The sequence below is a fragment of the Myotis lucifugus genome, unplaced genomic scaffold, assembly GCF_000147115.1.
Source record: "Myotis lucifugus unplaced genomic scaffold, Myoluc2.0 scaffold_66, whole genome shotgun sequence".
Classification (NCBI taxonomy): domain Eukaryota; kingdom Metazoa; phylum Chordata; class Mammalia; order Chiroptera; family Vespertilionidae; genus Myotis; species Myotis lucifugus.
The window spans coordinates 2,820,248-2,846,103 of record NW_005871114.1 but is presented as its reverse complement, the minus strand read 5'-3'; the positions used below and the strand labels follow the sequence as shown (position 1 = coordinate 2,846,103).

The window sequence follows — 25,856 nt, the reverse complement described above, 5'->3', positions numbered from 1 at the left end:
GCCTAGATCATTTTGTGCTATCCCTGACCAGAGTTGTATTCATTTTATTTATCTGTACTATCAAGAGCCTGTCATCTTAAAAATTATAATCCAACCACTTGAGGTTAAAAATATAGATAAATGCCCCCAATATAGATAAATCCACTTTTGAATTTTTCACTACTTAGCATATAACCCTAACAAACTAAGAGGCAGGGAAAGAAACTAATCTAGCTAGAGATAAATTACATCATTAGCAGCTGCAGAAGTTGAAATATAAATTTTTATGCCCTTGTGCAATGGTCAGCAAACTGCGGCTCGCGAGCCACATGCGGCTCTTTGGCCCCTTGAGTGTGGCTCTTCCACAAAATACCGACTTCTGCGCATGGGCCACGAAGTTTCAATCGCACTGTACATGCGCGCCCGCACCTGCTATTTGTGGAAGAGCCACGCTCAAGGGGCCAAAGAGCCGCGTGTGGCTCGCGAGCCGCAGTTTGCCGACCACTGCCCTAGTGTAAGAGATTCTAATCTACATTTCTGATTTACTTCTTACCATTCCTCTTTACTGATTCTTCATTCAGCCAAACTGAGTTACTTGTGTTTTTACCATATATCCTTGCAGTTTCCTACTTCAGAACGATTGACCACTCCAGTTCCTCCATTAAAATGCCCGTTCTTGATACTTCATCTCTGCCATTCAGTGGTGCTAATAGCTGCTATCTGGGGGCAGGCTGTCTCCTGGGGACTTCACCAGGTGGAATTCTCTACCTTTACATTTACTTCTATCCAGGATCTGACCTCTCCAGCCTTGCAGTATCAGAAACGGGATTTGACAATCCCCTGAAAAGGCAGTTCCCTAAACAAATTTACAAGGCTGATTTGTCAAATCAGAGTGCCAATTCATCCTTTGAATATATTTATCAGTTCACTGTCTTTCTTTAGTTGGCTAATAAAATGATTTACAATAAGAAATTCCTTTCACAGACCTGAATACTTAAGTCCATTTGCAATAACTCCTACAAACCTTTCAGCGTTAGGGACACTTTTGTCAAAGAGACCAGTGTGTTGGCTTAAGTTAACTTTTACAAGGGGCAGTTTTTAGATAACTAGAAAAAATATTTGCCTCGGACTTTGCTTTTTCTCTGCTTTCTTGATTAACCAACCCCCTTTTTGATTGACACATTTTTTCTTAACTTTCAAGGAGCATTCCGCTCCCACTGTTCCCCCTATTTCCTTCTTCTTAGAGTACATATCACTGTTTACCAAACACAGTACAGGTCAAATGAAGATTTTGCTATTGAAAAAAACTTTAGGTTTGTAATTATGGCAGTGATGGAATTGTAGGTAAAGCACAGCATACAGAATCAAAAGACCTGGGTTTAGTACCCAGTGGGCATCTGTGAAACTATCTACTGGGACTTTTTTGCCCTCCCCTATCCCTACAGCTCGTTTAATCTGCCCTTGGATTCCATGAGTTAATGAATTTCCCTTTTTTCTAAGCAAGTCAACCTGAGTTTCCATCACTTATAATAAAAATAAATATAGTTTTATATACAGACTCCATTTCCTAATGAAATGGGAAGAATAATACCAGTTTCCGATAATTTTCATCAGGTTTAAATGAGGTAAGGAACTTTAAAAGTGCTACACAAAAGTAAGTTATTCAGGTATTGGGTTATGTTTACCTATATTCTCAGAACTGTATTTATAATCCTCTTATTAAATTTATTTTCCTTGAAACTAGTGAAAGGCATTCTACTTTTAGGGATGTACAATTATCTACTTTTCTCACAATCAGTAGGTGAAATACTATAGAACAATACCTATTTTATATTCTGGCATTTAAGAAAAAAGAATACAAATGGGTGTTTATAAGGGTCCTTAGTTTAGTTTAAAAAATTTTGTACTTTCACTGAGCTATCAATCATTTCTTTTCTATTTAGGTTTATGAAATAAATAAAAGGACAAACTTGCTGGCAAAACTATATGTACCTTTGCCTAACAACACAGAGCTGAAAAGCAAAACTGCTTTGGAATATGTAGAGTTTAGCTCTGATGAGCTGGTCATGCCTGAGTATGGAGAAGTAGGAAGCAGTAAGTTTATTAAAAACTAGAGGCCTGGTGCACAAAATTTGTGCACTGGGCGGGGGGTGGGGAGTCCCTCAGCCAAGCCTTCCCCCTCTCACAGTCTGGGAGCCCTCAGGGGATGTCTTACTGACAGCAGTCTGGCCTCCCTCTGCAGGAGGCAACCGGGCTGATCAGGGGAAGGCGCCACCCCAACACCCAGCTGCTGCTGCCACTGCCGCAGTTGCCAAGGTGTTTTTATCAACACGGACTTCAGTCCCTTCACCACGAAAAAATGACAACTTTCTTTAGGCATTTTCAAGATGTCTCTTTCATAGGATATGACATTTCTTTCTTTCTTTTTTTTATCCTCACGTGAGGATATTTTCCCATTGATTTTTAGAGAGAGTGGAAGAGAAAGGGAAAGACAGAGAAAAACATCAATGTGAGAGGAACACTAAGATTGGTTGCCTCATGCATGAGCCCTGACCTGGGCCCTGGCCAGGGAGGAGCCTGCAATCTAGGTACATGGCCTTGATCAGAATCAAACCCGGCCCCCCTGTGGGTTTGTGTCTCTGCTCCGGCCCCAGCAGCCCAGCACTGTCCATCTTTATGTAACCAGATCAATATTTTCCTCTCTTTGTAGTCTGTGTGAAGCAATCTGCCTTGCGGCATCTTAGATGGGTGATGAGGGGGAGCTCTCAGGTTTGAGCCTGGGGTCAGCACAGAGTTTCCTATGTGTTCCTGGATTTCCACAAGTAAAAGTGGGGGGAGGGAAGGGGCGGATCTACAATGTGTTCAAATTGCACACTTTTAAAAAAATTTACTTGTTTTTAATGCCCTTTATAAACAGATGTGCCTTTTCTTCTTGAGGGAAATGAAACTGAAGAACTTTGTCTTTTCACATCAGGAAAACTAAGCTATTCCCTATCATGGGCCTTAGATGAAAATGGCATTCCTCTGACACCTATGTCGCAGTCATTAAGATCTGCTTACTGCAGGTAGTAAACCTTTATGCTTGAAAAATAATTCCACTCCTCAGCAAAGCATCACACAAAACCTGTGTCTATAAAAGGGAAAAAACTAGCAGCAATAGGAATTTAGTTTATTTAGATGTTGATTTATTTTTTTCATATATTTATAAATATATAAAATGTTAATATATTTCTAAATATATAAGACGTTTATACATCTTATTGATAAGTATCCTATAAGATAATAAGTGTCTTTATATGTAATAATGTGTATCTCTTCCTTGCTTAGGATTATAGTCACATGCAGGATGAGAAAGGCCGACTCCCAAGGATTTTATTTCCGGGGCCTTTATATTTCCCAGTCATTCTGGATTATAAAATAATAATTTATGTCTTATCAACTTGCTAGAAAGAAAATCCTAGAAATTTTATGCTATGTCCCAGGACTTTCTAGAAGAATTGGAATTAACTTATAGGTCATATCCACAAATAGGATTACTAGAAATAAGTACAGTAAAATTTTATAAAAATGATGGTAATGCTGCCTTTTATATTATGCTGTGTTTGAGTAAAATGGTAAATATAAAGGGCCACATAGATTCCATCATTTAAAAATTAATGAGTGATGATACCAGAACAATGGCCTTTCCCCTCTCCATCTAAACACACATTTTAAAAGACCTTGGCTATATGATGTTATGGAAAAGGCAGAACTATGGAGACAGTAAAAATATTGGGAGTTGCCAGGGGTTATGAAGAGAGAGGGATGATTAGGTAGAGCACACAGGATGTTTAGGGCACTGAAACTACTCTGTGTGATACCATAATGATGGGTACATATAATTACATGCTTGTCAAAACCCATGGAATGTACAGTGCTAGGAGTAAACCCGAATGTAGACTATGTACTTTGAGTGATCATGATGTGCCAACATAGGCTCATGTATTGCAACAAATGCCACTCTTTTTGCAATGAATGTAGTAAATTATAACTCTGGTGCAGGATGTTGATAGTGGGGAGGCTGTGAAGTGTGAGGGGTAAGGGGCATATGAAAACTGCGCTTTCTGGTCACTTTTACTGTGAGCCTAAAACTGCTCTTTAAAAAGTATTTTAAAAATAGAATAAAAATATTTAAAAACATCACTATAAATAATTTGGATTCGAAAGGAGATCAAAATGGAAATTAGCAACTTTTAAAATAATGAGAACACTTTGTATAAAACCAGTGGCATATGGCCAGAGTTATAGTAAGAGTTTATAAGTACTTTTTGTGGTAAAGAACAAGTTTTAGAGAAAAAACAACAACACCTAAATGTTAGTAGCACTCAGCAATTGATGTTGAGCCGGGCCTGCGAGGCTCAGGGTTGAGTGTTGACCTGTGAATCTGGAGGTCACGGTTTTGTTCCCAATCAGGGCACATTCCTGGGTTGTGGGCCTCATCCCCAGTAGAGGGTGTGCAGGAGGCAGCTGATAAAAGATTCTCTCTCATCATTGATGTTTCTATCTCTATCCTCCTTCCTTCTTCTCTGAAATCAATAAAAATATATTTTAAAAAACACCAGTTGATTTTGAGGAAACTGAGCTAGTGGGTGTACATTATTCGTCAAGAAGTTTAACAGGCTGGGGGGGAAAAAAGACTGAAAATAAGAGAGACAATAGAATCAAGGTATGGATTTCTTAAAAACTGGGGCAATCTTTATCTTCTTAAAAGAAGTGATGAAATCCATGGGAAAAGAGCCAGAGAATATATTAGAAAAAGTATGAGATCCTTCAGAGTCAGGAAGATATTGAACCAGACACAAATTTATAGCTATGGTTCTAGAGAAGAGGAAATATCTCTTCTTCAAGTCAGAGGATGAGACAGAAATCACTATGAAGGCAAATGCAATTTTGATGGATGTCCTTGTTTTGGTAAATAAATGATGTCATCTTCTTCAAGGCCTGGAGAAGGGCATTTTAGGAAAAAAAGTAGACAAGTAATAAAATTAATTGACTATCTAATGAATAAACTTTTAATACCTTGAACCATTATTTTCTTTTATTTCTTAGTATTTCCCTAGTATAGTATCAACTGCAGCTATTTCCTACCTTTGTCTCATTTCACATATTCTTTGCTTTTTATTCTTAGAGTCAGATATTTGTTCTCCTCACTCTAAAGCTAATATATGGGCAATCTTTTATAAAGGTATTTTGGAACTTTCCTTTGTTTCTTTTAGGATTCTGCTGATGTATCTACATCCTTTTCTTTTCTTCTTTTTTATATCCTTTTCTTATATCATCTTCAACTTTTCCATCTCTATATGCTGTTAGTCTTTTATATATAAGAAGCCTTTTTTTTTAAACAAAGAACAATCCAGTCATCTGATTAAACCTTAAAAAACACTTTTGGGCTGTTTTTCCTATCTAACTAAGCCCTCACCTGGGTAGTATACTGGTCTGCCTACAGTGCCTTCACTTTTTATTCACATATTTCTTCCCTAAAGCAATCCACGGATTCCCGAAGGCTACCAGTGACTTTCTGATACTCATTGGCTTGTCCTCATCCTTTTACTTCTTTAAGTCTCTTCTCTATCACTTTTCTGTGATGCTGCACTTAGCAGTTCCAGTTACTTGGGGACTCAAGTTTACAAAAGATTGAAAGATGGGGGCATACGACAGGTTTCAACAGAGAGTGAATTGTAAGAGAGGTTTTCAAAGTCCAGGGCCTTCTCTAAAGAAGTTAACTCAAAGTAAAATTTACCATTGGGGCCTCTGACATCAGAGAGGGAAGTTACAGAACTCTCCTCTACAGTGTGGGAGTTCAAGGGCTGGTGCTGAGCTGTCGTTCTAGGAACCTGGGATGAATTCTCCAGAAGGCAAGAATGACTTGTGAGAATCAGAGTATAGCACCAAAAGAGGTCCAAATAAAGATACTCCTTTGGCAATACTTCCCAGTTAATTCATATTCTATATTATGTTTCAACTGTAAAAATGTAACCTAAAGATTCTTATATACTATGGATTTTATTAATTTTTCTTAAGCAGACATCTTGGTTACATCTCAATACCGTGCATCTATGGAAGGAAAATATTTAATAAGTCACTATGCTCAGGGTTTGCAGAGTACATCCAATATGCACCAGTTATTATTTAGCATTTACTATGTTTTAGCTGCTACACAGAGTGTGGACACTTTACCCTCAAGAAGTTGACTGTCTCTTAAGGTGAAACTTAGGTCAGAGCCTAAGGGTTATGATCAGAAGGGTTCCTTAGATCAGAGCCTCTCAACTGAAGGGAGGGGGGTGGACACTTATCAAAACTCTATGACACAAGTTAGAATATTCTCAGAAGACCCAGAAGAGATATCACATGTAAACCTTCTATTTTATCTTAAATGTAGGGGATGGGTAGGTATTATGTTTAAATACCTGAAATGGGCATTTATAACGCTGTTCCCTATGCTGGGGAAATACTAACAAATACATAACCTGCATATTGTATGCACATTCACAAATATTTTTCTCTGTGTTAGTGTGTTAAGAAATGTAGATGCAAGAGGCGATCCTGGAATTCCATGGCTCATTAATACACAGAAGCTTTTTGAATGGGCAAATGAAGTCAGAATTGACCCAAATAATCCAGAATATTCTGATTTAATGGAATTTATTATGGTAAGTTATAGCAAATATCAATTCTGGAAATATATTCTATTTTCTAAGCTCTGGCTCCTTTACTTTTAAACTATTTAAAAATAGTTTGTGCCCAGCCAGCATGGCTCAGTGGTTTGGAGTCCACCTATGAACCAGGAGGTCACTGTTCAATTCCCAGTCAAGGCACATGCCTGGGTTGTGGGCTCGATCCCCAGTGTGGGGCCTACACGAGGCAGCCGATCAATGATTCTCATCATTGATGTTTCTGTCTCCCTCTCCTTCTCCCTTCCTCTCTGAAATCAATAAAAATATATTTAAAAAATAGTTTGCTGCACATTTTTTCTAGGCATTAGGAGGCATGTAAGTGTAAATCTCAGGACAGACACAGTTTACAACCAGTTTACAGTATTATAAAGGCAATAAGAAATTCAGCCACTGAAATGCTACTTGAGGCCCAATGGTTGGTACTTTGCCACTAAGCAGCCCACAGCACATCCTACTGGCTGACCTTCAGACTAGCATCTATTGCATGTCTACTGGAGTGCCAGCTGTATTATTAGATGCTAGGTATATAAAGATGGCTTACAGACACATTACTTCCCTCAAAGACTCCATTATATATTCACTTCCCCTACTCTTCCTTATAGCCAACTGAATTGTTCATAGAAATATGAATAGATGTGCCCCAAAATGCTTTCTCCACACCTTTATTCATGTTATTCCCTCTGCCTAGAAAGCCACGCATAGAGGCTATCTTATCCATCCTCCAAATCTGATAAACATTTCTTTGGTAACCTCAGTTAAACATATGCTCTTCTTTCCTTGCCCTCTTGTTAACCTTTTTTCTTTTTCTTTTTATAACTGTTATGGTTCTAATTTCATTCTGCCTTATGCTGTAGTCATTACTGTGTTTTATCCTTCCTTGTGGGACTACAGCAAATAAATATTTATTTCTCTTATGGCAACTAACACTCTTCCTTGCATGTACCCTGTACTCCCATTTGCATTTATTGAATAAAGCAGCGCTTAAATAGGTTATTGCAATTAAGTGTCCCTAGATCAGAGCCTCTCAACTGATGTGCTGAATTGATCACAGGCATACAGAAATAGTGATTTTCTCTCATATTCTACATAAAAGTGAAATCATCTGGCTTTTGTCTTTCTCTGTCTGCCTTATTTCACTCAGCACAGATCCTATATTCAAGTCTTTAATCCATTTGAGTTAATTTTTGTGTATGGCGTCAGAAAGCAGTCTGTTTTCATTCTTTTGCATGTGGCTTTACAATTATTCCAACAAGATTTATTGCAGAGGCCTCCCTTTCTCCATTGTTTAATTTTTTAAATTTAAATGTTATTAGTATACAATATTATATTAGTTTCAGTTTACAATATAGTGGTTTGACATTTTTATACATTAAAATGTGTTGAAATAAATTTCTAATTAAAAATTAATATATATTAAGTCAAGACTTTTATTATTTATGTTTTACAGTACATGAAACATAAAGGGAAGGATATCCCAAAGTATTTTCGTCTTGAACAGTTGCAAGAAGAATCAAGTTTTGTTTCTGAAGAGGAAATGAAAAAGAGTAAACGTTTCCGGCTATTGCAGCTTAGAAATGCAGGACAATTAGGTATTTTCCCTCTGCAGCAAATACCCCTTTATGACAGAGAGATTCCAGACTCAGTCTTCCAGGTACGTGGTTTCTATTTGAGTATAATTTATAAGTTAATGTTTTGCTGCTTTAAATCTGTCTTAATTTTTTTAACTGATAACCAGTAGACAGACCTCCCCCCTTTCTTTAAACATTAAAAATGTACAGATCTCCTAATTCCAGAAAGTCCTTAGCTTGACTTTGTAACTTAGTTGTTCAAAGTATTTCAAAGCCGAAATCCTTTAGGTGTATTCTAAATTTATGTAAATACTGTATTTTTGCTATCGTAAAATGTAACACATATTTAAAAGAAACTTTTGGATATAAGGGAAAGAAACACTACCACATTAAATGTACACATTGATTATAAAGTGCACCTCAATTTCAGGAACTTTAAAATGGGGGTGTGGGGACTTAGTCTTAAGCTATGTGGGAGTGGTGTGCGGGAGCCGGCCATCACCAGCTGTCAGAGCCTAATGTGCACCTTTTTCCAACTCCACCTTCAGTGACTTCATGTTGGCTGCTTTAAATTTGTTTAATTTGGTTGCTGGGGAAATATTTACACCATAAATCAGCACTTGCTACAAATTGGGGCTCCCCCCCACTTCCAGATAACTGGTTGTTAAACAATCACTAGTCTTAAGATAGCGGATTGTAAGAGCTAATTCCTGTAGAAAGAACCAATTGTAATAACCATAGCATATTTATAGAATATTTATTAATCATCTTCACATTTTCATAATGTCAAATTTTTCTCAATCATTACTCTTTTTTAAAAGATGAAGGGACCACATCCTAGAAGCAAACAAAATAGAAACTGTTTTTAGCTAATTATCAGTGGGAGAATCTGAAAGAAATGTTTTCCTCTTTTAATGCCAGAATGTTGCCAATGTCTCCCACACATGAACTGAAATAAATAGTTAACATTTTATTGCAGCATGTCATATCTGAACTATGACATCCAAGAAGTGAAACTAACTTAATTCTCTGTTTAGGAATATGAAAGTCAGGTAGAGAAGGATATGTCCTTTTCAGATGTGAATTCTATTACCGCCCAAAGGATTAGTTCTGTCAATTTTCTGAAAAAGGTAACAACTGCAAAATAATATTAACAATATGTTTGCATTTACTCCTATGAAAACTGGTCTGCTGGATGTTTGGTACTATGGGCTTCCCAGAGAGTCAGACAGACAAATCTACTTACTCATCACCTCTTTCTGATCAGTGACGGGTTTTCTGTTCTGTTCACTTCCTTTTCAGAGTTAGCTACATACCATCTGTAAATGTACACTGTTGATCTACATTGTTGATGCAATGGACAGCAAACTCATTATTAGTGCATATCCTAACCTTTTCTACTTAAACATGAACATTAACAACTTTGAACTCTTTTTGACCCTGAAAGTTCATTTTGAGAAATACACCAGCATTTTGCCAGAATCTTTACTTTTACTAGTAATGTGGTAGTATCACAGCAGTTCAGGGGACAAAGGGAGGAAGGAGCTTAAATTGGGCTAGGATAGGTGTAAAAAGAGATAAGAACAGAGTTTAAGATGACATGAAAGGGTTATGGAAGGACAAAAAAGTAGAAAAACACACACACTTGCTTTGGTGTGACATGAATGTGAGAGTAGGAATGATTTTAATAATGGAAACAAGCAGAACCATATTTTCACTTATCTAATCCCCCTTACCATTTATTGCTTGCACAAATTAAGGGGTGAAAAAATAGTGGCACCAGTAGTATTGTAAATAGTTTATCTTAAATTATAAACTATGCATTTCTTAAATTCTAATTTTTTTTTGTAGATGAGAAAGATGGTAATGAAAAGAATTGTCAAAGTTAGCAAATTTAACTTATCAGATATTGTAGCTGATTATGAAGAAATTGTATCTACAAGGTACATATAAAAATTATTATTAAGTAAGAAATCTAAAGCTTTAAGTTAATACCTTCAAAATCCTCTAATAAGATCTCTACATTTATACTAATAAGTTACATATCAAAAGATGCAGTTATGCCCTAACCGGTTTGGCTCAGTGGATAGAGCGTCGGCCTGTGGACTGAAGGGTCCCAGGTTCGATTCTGGTCAAGGGCATGTAACTTGGTTGCAGGCACATCCCCAGTAGGGGGTGTGCAGGAGGCAGCTGATCAATATTTCTCTCTCATTGATGTTTCTAACTCTCTATCCCTCTCCCTTCCTCTCTGTAAAAAGCAACAAAATATATTTTTTTAAAAAGAACATGAAATGAAATATGGTGACTTAAAATATATTTGGTCATTTTAATATGGCATTCTTGACATAACGATACGATATGTATTTTCAATTGTATAGTATTTTAGTTTTTTTTAATGTTATAGCTTTTTTTTTTAAACATACTTTTATTGATTTCAGAGAGGAAGGAAGAGGGAGAGAGAGATAGAAACATCAACGATAAGAGAGAACCATTGATTGGCTGCCTTCTGCACACCCCCTATTGGGGATTAAGCCCGCAACCCAGGCATGTGCCCTTGACCGGAATCGAACCCAGGACCCTTTAGTCCGCAGGCCGATGTGCCATCCACTGAGCCAAATCGGCCAGGGCAGTATTTTAGTTTTTAATGCTCTCCTTATTGATGGTTTTTAGCTCAAGAAAGAAAAGAAATACTTATGTTTCAAACCTATTTTGCCCTAAGATTTTCCTGTCCTGAGACTGCTAGTGAAAAGTCCTTGCTGGTGGTACCACACACTAAGCTTATAACCTATCCCTTTCAAAACTGTGAGTCCTCAGCCCTACAAGAGCGCTGTGATCCACAGGGGGGTCTTTGGCTGGAGCAATTCAATCTCATACTGTCCCATCTGTGAAACTCGGGGGCAGCAACAGGAGTAGAAATGCTTCTGGGAAACCACACTGGGGCCACTTGCAGGTTCATGGTATTACCAATAAGGGGTTCATTGGTTTAGGATGCTGAAATCTATTGTGTTTTATTTTCAGTCTTTGGGGGAAATGGGTGTGACCATAGAGCTATAATTTCATGGATTTGTTACCAGGGCTGACAGCATATGTAACTACTCTTTCAGATTCATGTAGAAAAGCTGAGTTTCTAACCACTTTTAAGAGAATGATTCTTTAAAAAAAAAAAATAAAAATAAATTCTGAAAGAATATCATGTTTCATGGAATTACCTATCCTGCCCTTGTCCCTTGTTGGGTCATGTACCCAAAGGGCATGGAGCAATCACATTCCCTCTTAACATAAGAGTGAACATAACATCTCCTCTATGCTCAGAAAATGATTTCTTCCTTGAGTTTAAAACAACTGTCTCCTCTCCACAATGGAGAAAATATGGCTTACAATAATGGTTTTATTTACAATAATTAATTTAAAAAATGGATATCTTTTAAAACTAAGTTATCTTGTATATATGTGGCTGATCACGTTTACTCTTTAGCCAGTTGACGCATGCAATTTGTAAGCTTGTTGAACGACAAAGAAAGTTAAAGCCTCAGAGGAAAGAAAGGAAAAAAGTGGCAGCACAGACGATCTGTGATGGAGATATTAAGATTCTTGTCAGAATCCTGAGGGCTTATAATATTCCCAGCAGGAAAACAACAGTTCACAGGTAAGGCCATATGCACCAATTTTTAAGGTTACATAAGATCTGTATTAAATGTAAATTTCCACACTGTCCAATTAGCATATCTTTGCACTTTATTAATGCTCCATATACAGAAACTGAGTGAAAGTTTGTCTTCATTTGGATAGGCAAGCTTATTGTCATTGCCATGTATTAATAAGAGTTTTTACAAGTTTGAGATGCCCAAAGTATATCTTGCCTTTTATCTCTATTCCCTATTGTGAAGAGTTGGGAAGCCACTGTTGCCAACTACACTATTCTCTGCCACTGGCCCCTCTCAGTATTGGAATTAAAACACTGGAGAGAGTAGAGTCTGTTTTAGACTTGTCATATTAGATGACTTCTGCAAAAATCAGGTCTTACCCATCTTTTCTGCAGGTGCTCAGGGGCTTTATTTGTGTTTCTGGTGTAGAGGATATGTGGGGCCAGAGTGGGTATCACAATTGAGCGATACCAAAGTAAGGCATCCTGAATATTGAGTGCCTCTTATCTATTTAATCTGGTGTGTGGTTCGTATGTGGCTATTTAGTACCCAGGTACCTCAGGAATATTAAGTATACCTCTCTATCAATATTTCACACATATATGCTCTACACCAAGCATGTCAAACTCATGGGCCGCATGCGGCCCACAACGAATATTTTTGCGGCCCAGCCAATATAAAGTTGTGCAGTTATTCAGTGTCTGGTAAGTTAATGTTCAAGAAAAAAAATATTAATTTTTATTAAAGTGTTCTATTATTTTATGTTAACGATTACTCATTTATTTCAGCCCTTTGTATTCAGCATATTTCTATCGAAATAAACCTACATTTCTATGAAAATTGAAGCTTTTGGTTTTTTGCAGCCTACATAAACTTAAACCTTGTTTATTTGGCCTGTGTTAGCCCTGAGTTTGACATGCTTGCTCTACACTCTACTTGCTTATCTCATGTTTACCCCATCCTATGAATTTTGCATATGAACAACAAGTATAAACTAACAAGCTACTAATCTATAGTTAAAAACTCTTTATGTTTTGCCTATTTTTATATTCAACCTTATTTATTTATAGAATTGATATTCTCAAAACAATGCACATTTCAAAGGCTGCTTGTAAAATCACATCATAACATCATCACCATTTCCTATAATCATCAATTCGTAAAAGAAAGAATGTTGCAACACCAAAAATAAGGAAGGATATCATCTTGACGTATCATTTGTCTTATTTTTCTCCTTTTGCTGAGGAAAACTTTATCATAGACTGGATCCAGTCCATTTTTCAGCATTTAGGAGCCGCTCCTTTAGAGCAGCCATTATCAGGGATTTAGCTCTAACCACCTATGATCTGAATATCAAAGCAAACTGTCAAATCCAGGTAACTGGATTATATGTGTCCATAAGCATAGGCAAAAATCTGCTACTCCCACCAAAACTAACTGATATCTCTCTATTGTTTTTCTAGAAGGCCCTTGGATATATCTACTTCTCTGATATCATCCATATCTTGCCTCAGACATAAAGAAACAATCAAATCAGTGGCCTCAGAAGAGATCTTATATGAGTTAAGTATTTAGTACTTTTATAAAGTGTAGTTCCAATGGCTTGCCCTGAATTGCTACTGGTTTCTCTGTCTCTAATCTGTTGGGATTCCAGTTTACTTTCCATAACACAATGAAGATACTCTTTATAAAATGTAATTCTAACCCTTTCATTCCTTGCTCCCCTGCTCTCAGGGTCTTTAGAATACAGTACAAGCTCCTTAGAATGCCTACAAAAATCTGTAATGATGTGGCCCTTACCTACAAGTCAGCCAAATCCCATCTCTTTCCACCCAACAGCAGTATCAGACTACCACCTGTTCTAGAAAGCCTATGTACATGCCCTTTCATTAGCCTGCAGTGGCCTCCACCCAGCTCAGTATTATTGGCCACATCACTGCTTAATGTGTCTAAGCTCAGGCTCAAGCAGTGTTTTCTCTGTGAAGCTCCTGTCCTCACCCCCAGAAATTTAATCATGCCCTCTCCTGAGTAACTATTATACCTGGAATATATTTTTATTTTATTTCTCACATTTCATTGCAATTATTTATTTACCTGTTTATTTCCCCTAATCTTATATAGTAAAAGCCTAATATGCTAAGTGTCCAGTCGTCCAGTTGGCTGTTCAACCAATCAAAGCATAATATGCTAATGATATGCTAAGGCCGCTCAACTGCTCACTATGACATGCACTGACCATCAGGGGGCAGACAGTCAACTAGTCAACCAGTTGCTATGACATGCCCTGACCATCAGGGGGCAGTCAGTCAGCTAGTCAACCAGTCGCTATGACATGCACTGACCATCAGGGGGCAGATGCTCTGACCAGTAGGTTTACTTGCTGCTGGGGGCCAGCTGATCAGGACTGAGTGAGACAGGCCGGACTGGCCCTCCTGCGGTCCCTCCCCAGCCGGCCAACCTCCCGCATCTCCCCAGCCCCGATGGTGCACCAGTGAGATCCCTCAGCCTGGCCTGCACCCTCACGCAATATGGGACCCTTGGAGGATGTCGGAGAGCTGGTTTTGGCTTGATGGCGGAACGACCGGTCGCTATGACATGCACTGACTACCAGGGGGCAGATGCTTAATGCAGGAGCTTCCCCCTGGTGGTCAGTGTGCTCCTGCAGGGGGAGCACCACTCAGCCAGAAGCCAGGCTCACGGATGGTAAGTGCAGCGGTGGTGGCGGGACCCTCTCCCACCTCTGAGGCAGCACTAAGGATGTCCAACTGATGGCTTAGGCCCGCTCCCTAACTGTCAGTCCGACATCCCCCAAAGGCTCTCGGACTGCAAGAGGGCACAGGCCAGGATAAGGGACCCCCCCGCTCCTGAGTGCACGAATTTCATGCACCGGGCCTCTAGTAAGCTATAAAATCTATAAAGCAAAGTTCCATTTATCTTTTTTTGTTAATTCTCACCCGAGGAAATTTTTTCCATTGATTTTTTTTAAAGAGAGTAGAAGGAAGGGAAGGAGGGAGGAAGGAAGGGGGAGAGAGAGACTATTGTGGGAGAGAGACATTGATTGGTTGCCTTCTACACGCACTCTGACTGGGGATGGGGATTGAACCTGCAACCCAGGCATGTGTCCTTGACTGGGAATGGAACCTGAGACCCTCCATGTGTGGGCTGACACTCTAACCACCCAGCCATACTGGCTATTTATCTTAGAAAAGTATCTATATTAAATAGGACCAATAAATGATTAGTAAGTGAATGAGTGAATAATAGTTATCTGAAACACTAGAATAAGTAAGCATCCAGTTTTCAACCAGCAACCAAGTAATTCCTTAGCTTTTTATCTTTTATCAACTATATAAAATAGTACAAAAATCTAGTCATTGTTTATTATGTATTTCAGGATACTGTACACCCTTTTGTGGAAGTTTCCTTTCAACACACTGTATACCAAACCAGTACTGCAAGTGGATCTCATCCATGCTGGAATGAGGAAATTAAAGTAGATTTTGTGTAAGTTGGAGTCCATTTTTTCTTAGCTCCTAAAAAAAGAACAATAAATAATTATTTTTGAGCCATTTATTAAAAATAATGGTTGAGATAAGCTTTGCTTTTTAGGCTTTTAAATAATGAAATATCTCTTACATAGATATTAATATATATGATGTATATATAAATATAAGTTCTCAGGAAAAATGATAAAATGAACACCTGTATATCTACCTTCCATCTTAAAAAGTAGATATTGCCAATATTTTTGAAGGCTTCTCTATGCCAATTACTAATTATATCTTCCTTCTCTCCCTCCAGAGGTAAAAACTATAAATTAGGTATTTATGCCTTGTGTCTGATATCTGTTTACCTGACCTTTCTTACTGTTTGAATGTGAAAGGGAGTATTAATTGAAAGGGAAATAAATATATTATATTGTATAATATTATGTTAAGTAATTAGTATATAAAAGTATATTTTGGTTTAAAAGTTTGTAAAGGTATAAAATTTGGTTGTAATGTAGAAATATTTGTGTATTAGACATTAGAGTTAGAAGAAATATACTGTATTAAATAAATAGATTTAGGATAACATGAAATAGTCAATAAGATAATCTTATACGTAAATGCTGTAGAGTAGTTGCATTCTTGAAATTATAGCAGTGAAATAAGCCAAGAACACATTTAGAGCACAACAAGGTAGATCAGAGGGTTCAGCTAAGCCAAAGCCATTCAACTACCATTATTCATTGCCTCAGATACTCCATTCTCTTCTCCACATGACATTTTAATGAATAAAAATCATGTACAAATGGGGTAGATAGTAATAATAAATAAATAGTAATTAGCCTTGTGAGCTCTACTTTGGAGGAGAAATTGTGAAATTTGAGGAAAGTTTGAATAGAATACAAAATGCAAGATAGTGTAGGACTTGAGTGATTTAAAGGACATACTAAGTTGACACACTCCAAAGTGTCTTGAGGATGACAGTTATCATCTCTTCTGCTAATATCTTATATAATAAAAGGCTAATATGCAAATTGTCCCCTCGGGAGTTTGACCAATGGAAGTTCGACCACTCGCTATGATGTGCGCTGACCACCAGGGGGTGGTATGGAACGAAGGAAGGCCCCAGCTGGCAGCTGGCAGCTGGCAGCCAGCAGCCGGGGGAAGGAAGGCCATGCCCAGGGACCCTACCCATGCACCAATTTCGTGCACCGGGCCTCTAGTAGTATAATAAGTATGCATTGCCTTTTCTACCCTGTCTTAGATGTTGCAACATGAAAGGAAACTCTTGAAGGAGCAGGGTAAGGAAGTCAGCTTATCACTTAGAAATATAAGGAACATTCAACTTTAAAATTATTCTCTAAACTCAATGAACATTTTCCAGTTGTCAGTGTATCTGTAGGTCTCAGAAAGTTATACAAGCTATTGGAGATCCTTTGAAATAGTAGCTGTTTTCTTAAGCAACAAGCTTCAACAAATAATGTCAGTGGCAGTTGGTATCGTGAAAAGATCCTGGCCTTTGAGGCAGTTAATTGGGTTCAGATGAGGGCTCTGTCACTTGCTGATGACATTAGCTTGAGCAAGTTATTTAACTTCTCTGAGCTGTTAGAAGTTTGAGATTTGATGTATAGGCTGGAGCTGATAGTGAAAGTTCAGTGCTTGTGATATACTACATTATTCTTTCAGCTACCTCCAAAAATTTCTCCAATCAAGTAAGCCATCCGCAGACAGTTTGAAAAATTAAATGCACCCCACTATCCCAGTTTCTGGTTGGAGAAAATAAATATGGGAAAGGGAATAAGCTTAGGGGAGAGAGAGAGAGAGAGATGAGAGAGAGAGAGAGAGAGAGAGAGAGAGATCAGTTACCTCCTGTACGTGCCCCAATTGGGGATCAAACCTGCAAACTTTTTGGTGTATGGGACAATGCTCCAACTGAGCCACCCCACCAGGGCTAGTTGGAAAATCTTAATGCACCATACTTCAGATAATTTGTTTGCAGTGGATGCCTCTACTAGGAAGTCTTTCTGCTTGACATTTCAACATTTTTATTCTTCACTCAGTTACTTTAAGAGATAAAAAAGATAAATAACAAAGCATGTACTGGCTTTAATGAAGATAGCAGATGTCTTAAAAGCACATAGTTTTTTCTTAGTTTACATGTTATAACAGAAAAGAACACAGGTGATTTAATAGTACTTTATGAATAATGCTCTTATAAAATAAATTAAGCATCTAAATAAGTTTTTCTTATTTATAGCTCACCAGGACATGATTATAGCTTCTCAAGTTTATCTAAAATAAAAGATAATATATATATCAACATTTTTGATGAAATGATTTTTGAAAAACATGAGGTAAAGTACAACAATTATAATTATGCTGAAATAATTCTAAGTTCTGACTGAATGAAGTCTAGTAACATATTTGTAAATTTGCTTTTAGATGCAATATTTATTTCTAACATTTCTAAAAAGTATTTAGAGCAGCTTGGAATAAAATCAGACATATGACAAGACAGTTCAAAAATAACAGATCACAAACCATATATAGAAGGAAAAGGGATAAATGTAACAAGAATTTGGGAGAAGTAGATTTCTGCAATTGAACATTACATTAAAATGTGAGCTTCCTGGTAGCCAAGATAGAAAGATAAGCAAAAATGGGTTATATATTTTCCACCATCTGATCAAAGAAAATATACCCCTTCTATAAAAAATAGCAAATGATTCCTAAAACCCAGTTCTCTTCAATCTGACATTAAAAGTTATGAATGTCTTCCTCATAGATATCAGAAAGTTCCTAACACTGTGCCTAGTACCATAGCAAGCTCTAAAATAAATGTTAATTTCCATCCTACTGAAGTTGACACTAAAAGTATAAAGATGCATATCCATTATACCCTCTCTCTTGGGGCTCTGATTAAATACTTGAATATAAATGTCTAGAAAATTATATGGCAACACTATTGAAGGAGCAATTAATTCTACATGGAGGGATTGGGGATTAGGCTCAGAGAAGTTGAAGCAGATCTTGATGCAATTCCTATCAAGATGCCAATGGCATATTTCACAGAACTAGAATTAATAGTCCAAAAATTTATATGGAACCACAAAAGACCCAGAATAGCCACAGCAATCTTGAGAAAGAAGAACAAAGTTGGAGGAATCATGCTACCTGATATCAAATTATACTACAGGCCATAGTAATCAAAACAGCATGGTACTGGCATAAGAACAGACATACAGTATAGATCAATGGAACAGAATAGAGAGCCCAGAAATAAACTCATGCCTTTTTGATCAATTAATATATGACAGCCCAGCCAGTGTGGCTCATTGGTTGAGCATTGACCTATGAACCAGGAGGTGATGGTTTGATTCCCGGTCAGGGCATATGCCTGGGTTTCGGGCTCAATCCCCAGTAGGGCACGTGCAGGAGGTAGCCAATCAATAATTCTCTCTCATCATTGATGTTTCTATCTCTCTCCCTCTCCCTTCCTCTCTGAATTCAACTTCAAGTTCAAAAACAGTCCCCTAGATTAAAGAGCAAGTGCATGAGGGAGTTGCAGCCTCCCATTCAGTATGAAGATGTTCACACTAATGCCAACCAGGATTGCTGCCTCCTGCAGGTCACCACCCTCAATTTTTTTATATTCTTTAGTGAATTTTTTTTTAAGTTTGCTGCCCTGAGTATATCTATTATAATAAAAATATTGCATTAAAAATGTAAATAGCCATATATATGTCATAAACTCCACAACAGGTCATTATTTTGCTTTAATTTTTAAAGAAAGCAAAAAGTGAGAAAAAGATCTTTTCTATTTACTCTTTGTTTGATTTTTTAAAAGAAAGAGAATGATTTATACTTACAAGTTTTTGAATTATTCATCACATCATATAAAATATTTTAACAGGATCACTGTTTCAGGAGCTGCAGTGGTCATTCATATGTAAGAAAGAATTGGCTTGGATCCATTGTCTTCCCTTTCTCTGCTCTTCTGCAACAATCTGAGGTAATAGAAAATGATTGTTTGCTAATTTTCTAAGTTTTTACCTCTCACCAATAGAAACATTTACTGATGGGGGGTGGGGAGTGGGAATCAGATTCTGTGATTGGCAGGTTGTTAGGTCAGTTAAAGTGATCTTGTATTTGAGAGCCATTGGGGTGTTGGAGTGTGTGAAAGTTTTAACTGTCTCTAGAACAGAAGACACAAATTTATTTCTTAAAGCTTTAAAGAGTGTATTGATAAAGACTGGGACAGCTAGCCTTAGGTCTTAAAGCAACATATATTTGCATGTAATAGTTTTATAGGACCAGATTCACAAATGTTCTGATCAGTGCTGCTGCTTTGTAAGCATGGGTTCCAGGAGCTTCAGTTCCGCAGCATTGTGTATCATTAATGGTGAGACTGATGCTTGGTAGGTGTCTCTGTTATATTCCCAGAGGGCCCTGCTGATGGGTTATGTAGCAAGAATATGCCTACCTGACCAGCAAAATATAAAAACTCCAGCCTAGACTCTGTTTGGAGCTCTGTTACTTACTTACAGAGCTATGCAAGATATAGAAGATTCAGAAATGATTTCTCTATCTTAGTGGAGTTCACTGTCTATAGAAGAAAACTAACATTTCAGTACAACCTGATACTGCCGTAGGGCTTTGGTAGGGGCATGAGATAGGTACAATGAGACAGTAGGGAGCACCTTACTCTTTCTGGTTTGGAGCAGGAAGAAGGGGTTGTTCAGAGGGGTCGGGTGGGTAAGAGGAGAATGAGGAGGAGAATGAAAGATCAGGGGAGTATTTACAGAGGAGATAACTTTTGAAGCGAGTCCTAAAAATGAGTTTGTCAAGCAAACAAGGGCATTTGACTCAAGGATTTCTATGTGTATTAATTATGTGTGATCCTATGCCACAGAAAACCTAACAGTGGCTGATGTAACGGGTCTATTTATTTCGCCCAAAAAGAAGTCTAGGTGTCAGAGCAGCAGCTCAAGAATCCAAGTTGCTTTTGTGTTTCTGTTCCACTGTCCTTATCATGTGGCTTGCATCCTTATAACTGCAGATCGTTCACTGCACCTCCAGCCTCATATTCATGATGCAGACAGGAGTCAGGGTGAAGCACGAAGTGGCAGTGCCCGTATTAGTAAAACAGACGCTTCACCAGAAAATCCTGGCAGACTTCTTTATTTTGTTGATGTGACTTGACCACTTGTCATGTTGCCACCTAGAACTGTTGGTAAGAAAGGAGAAGAGAATGGATGTTAGGGAGGAGAGAAGAAATGTCTGCATAATACGAGGGAGCATGCTGCAAATTTATGCTGCAGATAAAGAGCAACAGAGATTTAAGTTATTGGGAGGAACATGGCTTCCTACACTCATAAATCCCTGCAGATGTTTCTCAGTCTCAGGCCAGACTCCAGGATAGAGAGGTGGTTCAGAATGTGAGCTTCAAAGGTGGACAAACCTGAGTTGTATTCCTGGCTCTATTACTCATCAGTTGTGTTGTGATCTTAAATAAGTGACGTAAATTCTTTGGGCCTCCGTTTCCTTATCTACAAAATAGAAGAGCTGTATCTATCTCATTGAATGATGTCATCTATATCAAACACTTGGCACAGTGCCTTGCACATAGTAAGTGCTCAATAACTATTAACTATGATTATTAGTTATTATGATTGTAAATTAGCTCCTCTATACACACACACACATACACACACACCCTCCTCCTGTGGACCTATAGGTTTTTTCTCTTTCTAGACCCAATGAAAAATGTAACATTGTCTTTTAGCATTTTCTCTGAGCCTGAATTAGATTTTTTTTAGAGTTTTTAATACTCTGATACAGTAACTTCCTCATTTCATCCCTTTCTTACTCCTGCCCTCTTTGCATAGTACATACTAGACTGGGACCCAGAATGTCAAGGGTGTCCGTGAACAGATCGCCATGGAGAACCTGATCATCCTTGTACAAGTACATATTAGTAGAACCAGCACATACCCATGCAAGCCTGTTTCCTCCTGTGGAGAAGACTGAGCTGGGCTATAGTATATTTGACTGGTGTTTATTTTCATCGTGCAGAATCTATTATATTGATATATCCTTTCAGATTAATGGAACATTCCAAGTAAACATTCCACCAGTTTTGCTTGGGTATACTTGGAGTAAGACTTCTACATCTCCTAAAGAAGATCATAATGTGCAGAATTTAAAAGAATGTACCTTTTTAAATATTTTTGCTACCATTGAACCTCAAATATCATATGTCACCTGTAATCCAGAACTAGACAAGGTATGTTTTACTTTGAATTATTTTTACATATACTATCAAAGAAGCGTAAAGTATTTAAAAAACCAATAACAATAATTTCAAAGCTAGCAAAAAAACAAATATTGGTTCTTAATATTTCCCTGTGGGAACAATATGTATGGTACAATATTGAAATATTTTAAACTTGATTTTAGTTTTCAGATCAAATAGATGTTTTGGAGAGAGCACACATTTTTGCAAAAAATTGTAAGGCAGTATTTCCCAACCGAAGAATCACAACAACTGTTTTTAATCATGACGGGATACAAATCTTAGTAACAAGATATATCAAGGCATTAAATCCACCTCAACAACTCCTGGATATATTTCTTCGTGATTCCAATGCAACACTTGTAAGTTATATTTATTTTAGTCGTTTTATTAAGATATAAATCACGTACCATATAATTAACCCATCTAAAGTGTTCAATTCAATGATTTTTAGTATCTTCCCAGAATTGTGCAACCATCTCCAGAGTAAATTTTAGGTATTTTTATCACTCCAAATTTATATTTTTTAACTTGTTTATTTTTTAATATTAATTTTTAGGATAAGTTTGTTACTAAAATTGTTTTGCCTTCAAAGACAGTTTCAGCCCAGCCATTATGGTTCAGTGGTTGAGCATCGACCTATGAACCAGGAGTCAATTCCTGGTCAGGGCACATGCCTGGGTTGCAGGCTCGATTCCCAGTGTGCAGTGTGTAGGAGGCAGCCAATTAATGATCCTCTCACATCATTGATGTTTCTCTCTCTCCCTCTCCCTTTCTTTCTAAAATCAATAAAAATATGTAAAAAAAAGAACAACACAAAAACCCCAAAGATAGCTCATAAGAGAAAAACCATCTATGTTGCAATGTGTCCTCCTGAGCCCCAGATGGAAGACCTCTCTGCCCCCCTTCATTTCTGCCCACTTGGACTAGAGGGGCACTGTTGCTACACCACTTCACGTGACCATACTGGCTTCACAACTTTCCTATCAAACTTGGAAAAATGACACAAAAATTTCTTTGACTTCGAGGCAAAATAAAAAGTTATGTACCGAAAGGGATAGTGTTCTTCTAAGGATTGCTTCTCATTGTTTGTGGGAATGAAGAAAACTATATTATCTACACTAATAAAAGAGAAACATGGTAATTGGCGTACGACCGCTACCCTTTTCATTGGCTAATCAGTGAGTAGATGCAAATTAACTGTCAGCCAAGATGGCGGCTGGCAGCCAGGCACTGAAGCGAGCAGGGAGGCTTGCTTGCTGCGGACTCCAACGTTCCCCGCCTCACTTGCCGGCCTCTGAGCTACAACTCTAAGCAACTATATACTATGTTGCAAATAAGAAGCTAAACAAAACTCCAGAAACCTGCGGGACTGAAACCCAGCCGGACCGAAACATTGTATCCATGTTTTCAGCAGCGAGGCCTCAGAACTAAAGCTGGCCCAGAATAAAAAATAAAAAAAAGAAAGAAAACAAGGAGCGGTTGGAAGCTTTAGTCACTTGCCAGCGGGAAAACAGCCCTCAGCCCCTCACCCAGACTGGCCAGGACCCCAGTGGGGACCCCCACCCTGATCCAGGACACCCTTCAGGGCAAACCAGCCGGCCCCCACCCGTGCACCAGGCCTCTATTCTATATAGTAAAAGGGTAATATGCCTCCCGGCACCGGGATCAGCGGAGCAGCGAAGCTCCCGGCACCGGGATCAGCATGACAGGGGGCAGCACCCAAACACCCTGATCGCCCTGCGGCTCTGTGTGTTACAGGGGGTGGGGCCACAACCTCCCTATCTGCCCTGCTCTGTTCGTGACAGGGGAAGGCGCCCCAACCCCCTGATCAGCCCTGCTCTGTGCCTGATAGGGGGGAGCTCCCCAACCCCCTGATCGCCCTGCGGCTCTGTGTTTGACAGGGTGTGGCGCCCCAACCCACCCCACCCCCCACGGGCCCTGCTCTGTGCCTGATAGGGGGGAGCTCCCCAATCCCCTGATCGGCCCTGCTCTGTGTGTGACAGGGTGTGGCGCCCCAACCCCCCCCTGCCCCAATGGGCCCTGCTCTGTGTGTGACAGGGTAGAGCCATAACCTCCCCATTGGCCCTGCCCTGAGTGTGACAGGGTGCAGTGCCCCAACCCCCTGATTTGCCCTACTCTGTGTGTGACAGGGGGTGGTGCCGCAACTCCCTTACCGGCCCTACTCTGTGCGTGACAGGGGGGAGCTCCCCAACCCCCTGATGGGCCCTGCTCTGTGTGTGACAGGGTACGGATCCCCAACCCCCCTGATGGGCCCTGCTCTGTGAGGGACAGGGGTCAGCGCCCCAACCCCCTGATTGGCCCTGCTCTGTGAGTGACAGGGGGCGGCGCCCCAACTCCCCAGTCAGCCCTGCTCTGAGCCCGACCAGGGGCTGCACCTAGGGATTGGGCCTGCCCTCTGCTACCCAGGAGCAGGCCTAAGCCAGCAGGTCGTTATCTCCCAAGGGGTCCCAGACTGCGAGAGGGCACAGGCCGGGCTGAGGGACCCCCCCTTCCCCCCCCCCCCGAGTGCACAAATTTTTGTGCACTGGGCCTCTAGTTCTATATAAACTGCCAACATAACACTTTCCACCCCACCCCCTTGTGACTTATGCCCATCTATTTACCAGCTGACAAAAGAGAAATATATTCAACATTTAATTTTATATAAAATGAAGAGGATATAGCTTCTTCCACTTTGAGAAAGGAAAATAAGAAGTCAGAAGTATAAGTCTCCCCTTTAAGAAAAAAGTAAGCTTTGATTAAAAGGCGTGTATGAAAAATCACACCTTTTGTTTATTCTGGTTGGATTGAGTCAATTGGCTCTCCTCAGAATATTTGTTTGACCAGTATAAAACTCCTTTAGCTGGACTCTTTAAGCTAAAATAAAATTTCTAATTTAGGTTGCCTTTTATTACACTCTGCTTTTCCATCCTGAGTTTCTTCCTACCTATGTTTCCTGACACCCAAAGTCCAAGGAGTGCTCTTAGACTTACTGCAAAGACAATATTTGTGTGTGCTTTTATTTATTTATTTTTGTTAATCCTTACTCAAGGATATTTTTTTCCATGGATTTTTAGGAGGATGGGAGGGGTAGAGACAGAGAGAAACATTGATGTGAGAGAGACGCATTGATTGGTTGCCTCTCCTGCATGTGCCCCTTCGAGAGCCGGGAATGGAGCCTTCAACCCAGGTATGTGCACTTGACTGGAATCAAACCAGAACCCTTCAGTCCTTGGGGCCAATGCTCTAACCGAAGAAAGAGCACTGCTAGGGCATTTGTGTATATTTTCAAAAATATGTAAATCCTAGCTCCTTTGCTTGTCACAGACTATGAACCATTAGGGTATAGGAGGTGATAATAGATCATAAATGGTGGCTATTGTAAATTAATGAAAATGTTAGTGAATTTTCTCTGTTAACTCGTTATTTATTTGTATCTTTTTCTCCTCTACGACTTTAAAAGCCTGAATCCTTGTCTCTCTAGTCTGGGGGGGAGGGCGGGGGGAACAATTAACAGTATAATTTCTGTTGTTTGAGAAAGCAGACTATACCAATATCTTCCTGCTACAGCAGCTCATAACAGCTTATGTTAATTAAAATAATTCTGATTTTGAACCTGAAAGCAAATCAAACTTATGCTATTCTTCAACATATTTTGTCAATTTTAAGGTATATTCTAAAGTATATATGTAATGTAGCATGTTTAAAATTGTAAGAATTTATTACAGTGAAATGCAATGGTTAACAGGCATACTCTGGAGTCAGGCCAATTTGGGCTTATTCCTAGAGGTCCCATATATAATGTTAGCTGTGTGACTCTGAGCAAGTTACCCTAGCCTCTTCTGTAAAACAAAAATAATAATAGTATTTATTTCATAAGATACACTAAATGTAATGATAATGCATAGAAAGCATTATGATGGGCATATAGTATGCACTCAGTAAATGTTATTTAATATTATTCTAGGACCTCATTGCTCATTTTGTATCTTTGATTCCTCTTATGCCTGACCTGGATGAAAATGATGGTTTTGATATATGGATGACATCAGAGGTAACAAATGACATTTTATAATTAAAATTTATAGTATTCCTTATTTGCTTTTCTTTTAAAGAAACCTGTTTATTATAATGTAGTATTTTGCCTTATGAAATTTAAAATCATT

At 38.7% G+C, this 25,856-nt stretch overlaps 1 protein-coding gene across 3 annotated transcripts in view; it reads left to right on the top strand.

Moving 5' to 3' along the window:
- The window catches only part of CC2D2B (coiled-coil and C2 domain containing 2B), a 61,348-nt gene that overhangs the window by 21,643 nt on the left and 13,849 nt on the right, over positions 1–25,856 (top strand). For 2 of the 3 annotated variants that reach the window (XM_014456982.2, XM_006090046.3), the window contains exons 1-4: positions 17,726–17,746; positions 19,306–19,404; positions 21,852–22,049; positions 25,658–25,744. In XM_014456982.2, the coding sequence (XP_014312468.1) occupies positions 17,726–17,746; positions 19,306–19,404; positions 21,852–22,049; positions 25,658–25,744 (405 nt within the window). Of the gene's footprint in view, positions 1–1,922; positions 2,074–2,896; positions 3,045–6,529; positions 6,669–8,139; positions 8,344–9,297; positions 9,391–10,111; positions 10,204–11,735; positions 11,907–13,370; positions 13,467–13,638; positions 13,640–15,298; positions 15,409–17,649; positions 17,747–19,305; positions 19,405–21,495; positions 21,679–21,851; positions 22,050–25,657; positions 25,745–25,856 lie in introns of those variants that run through there. The other variant, XM_023754925.1, reaches the window with a different exon arrangement.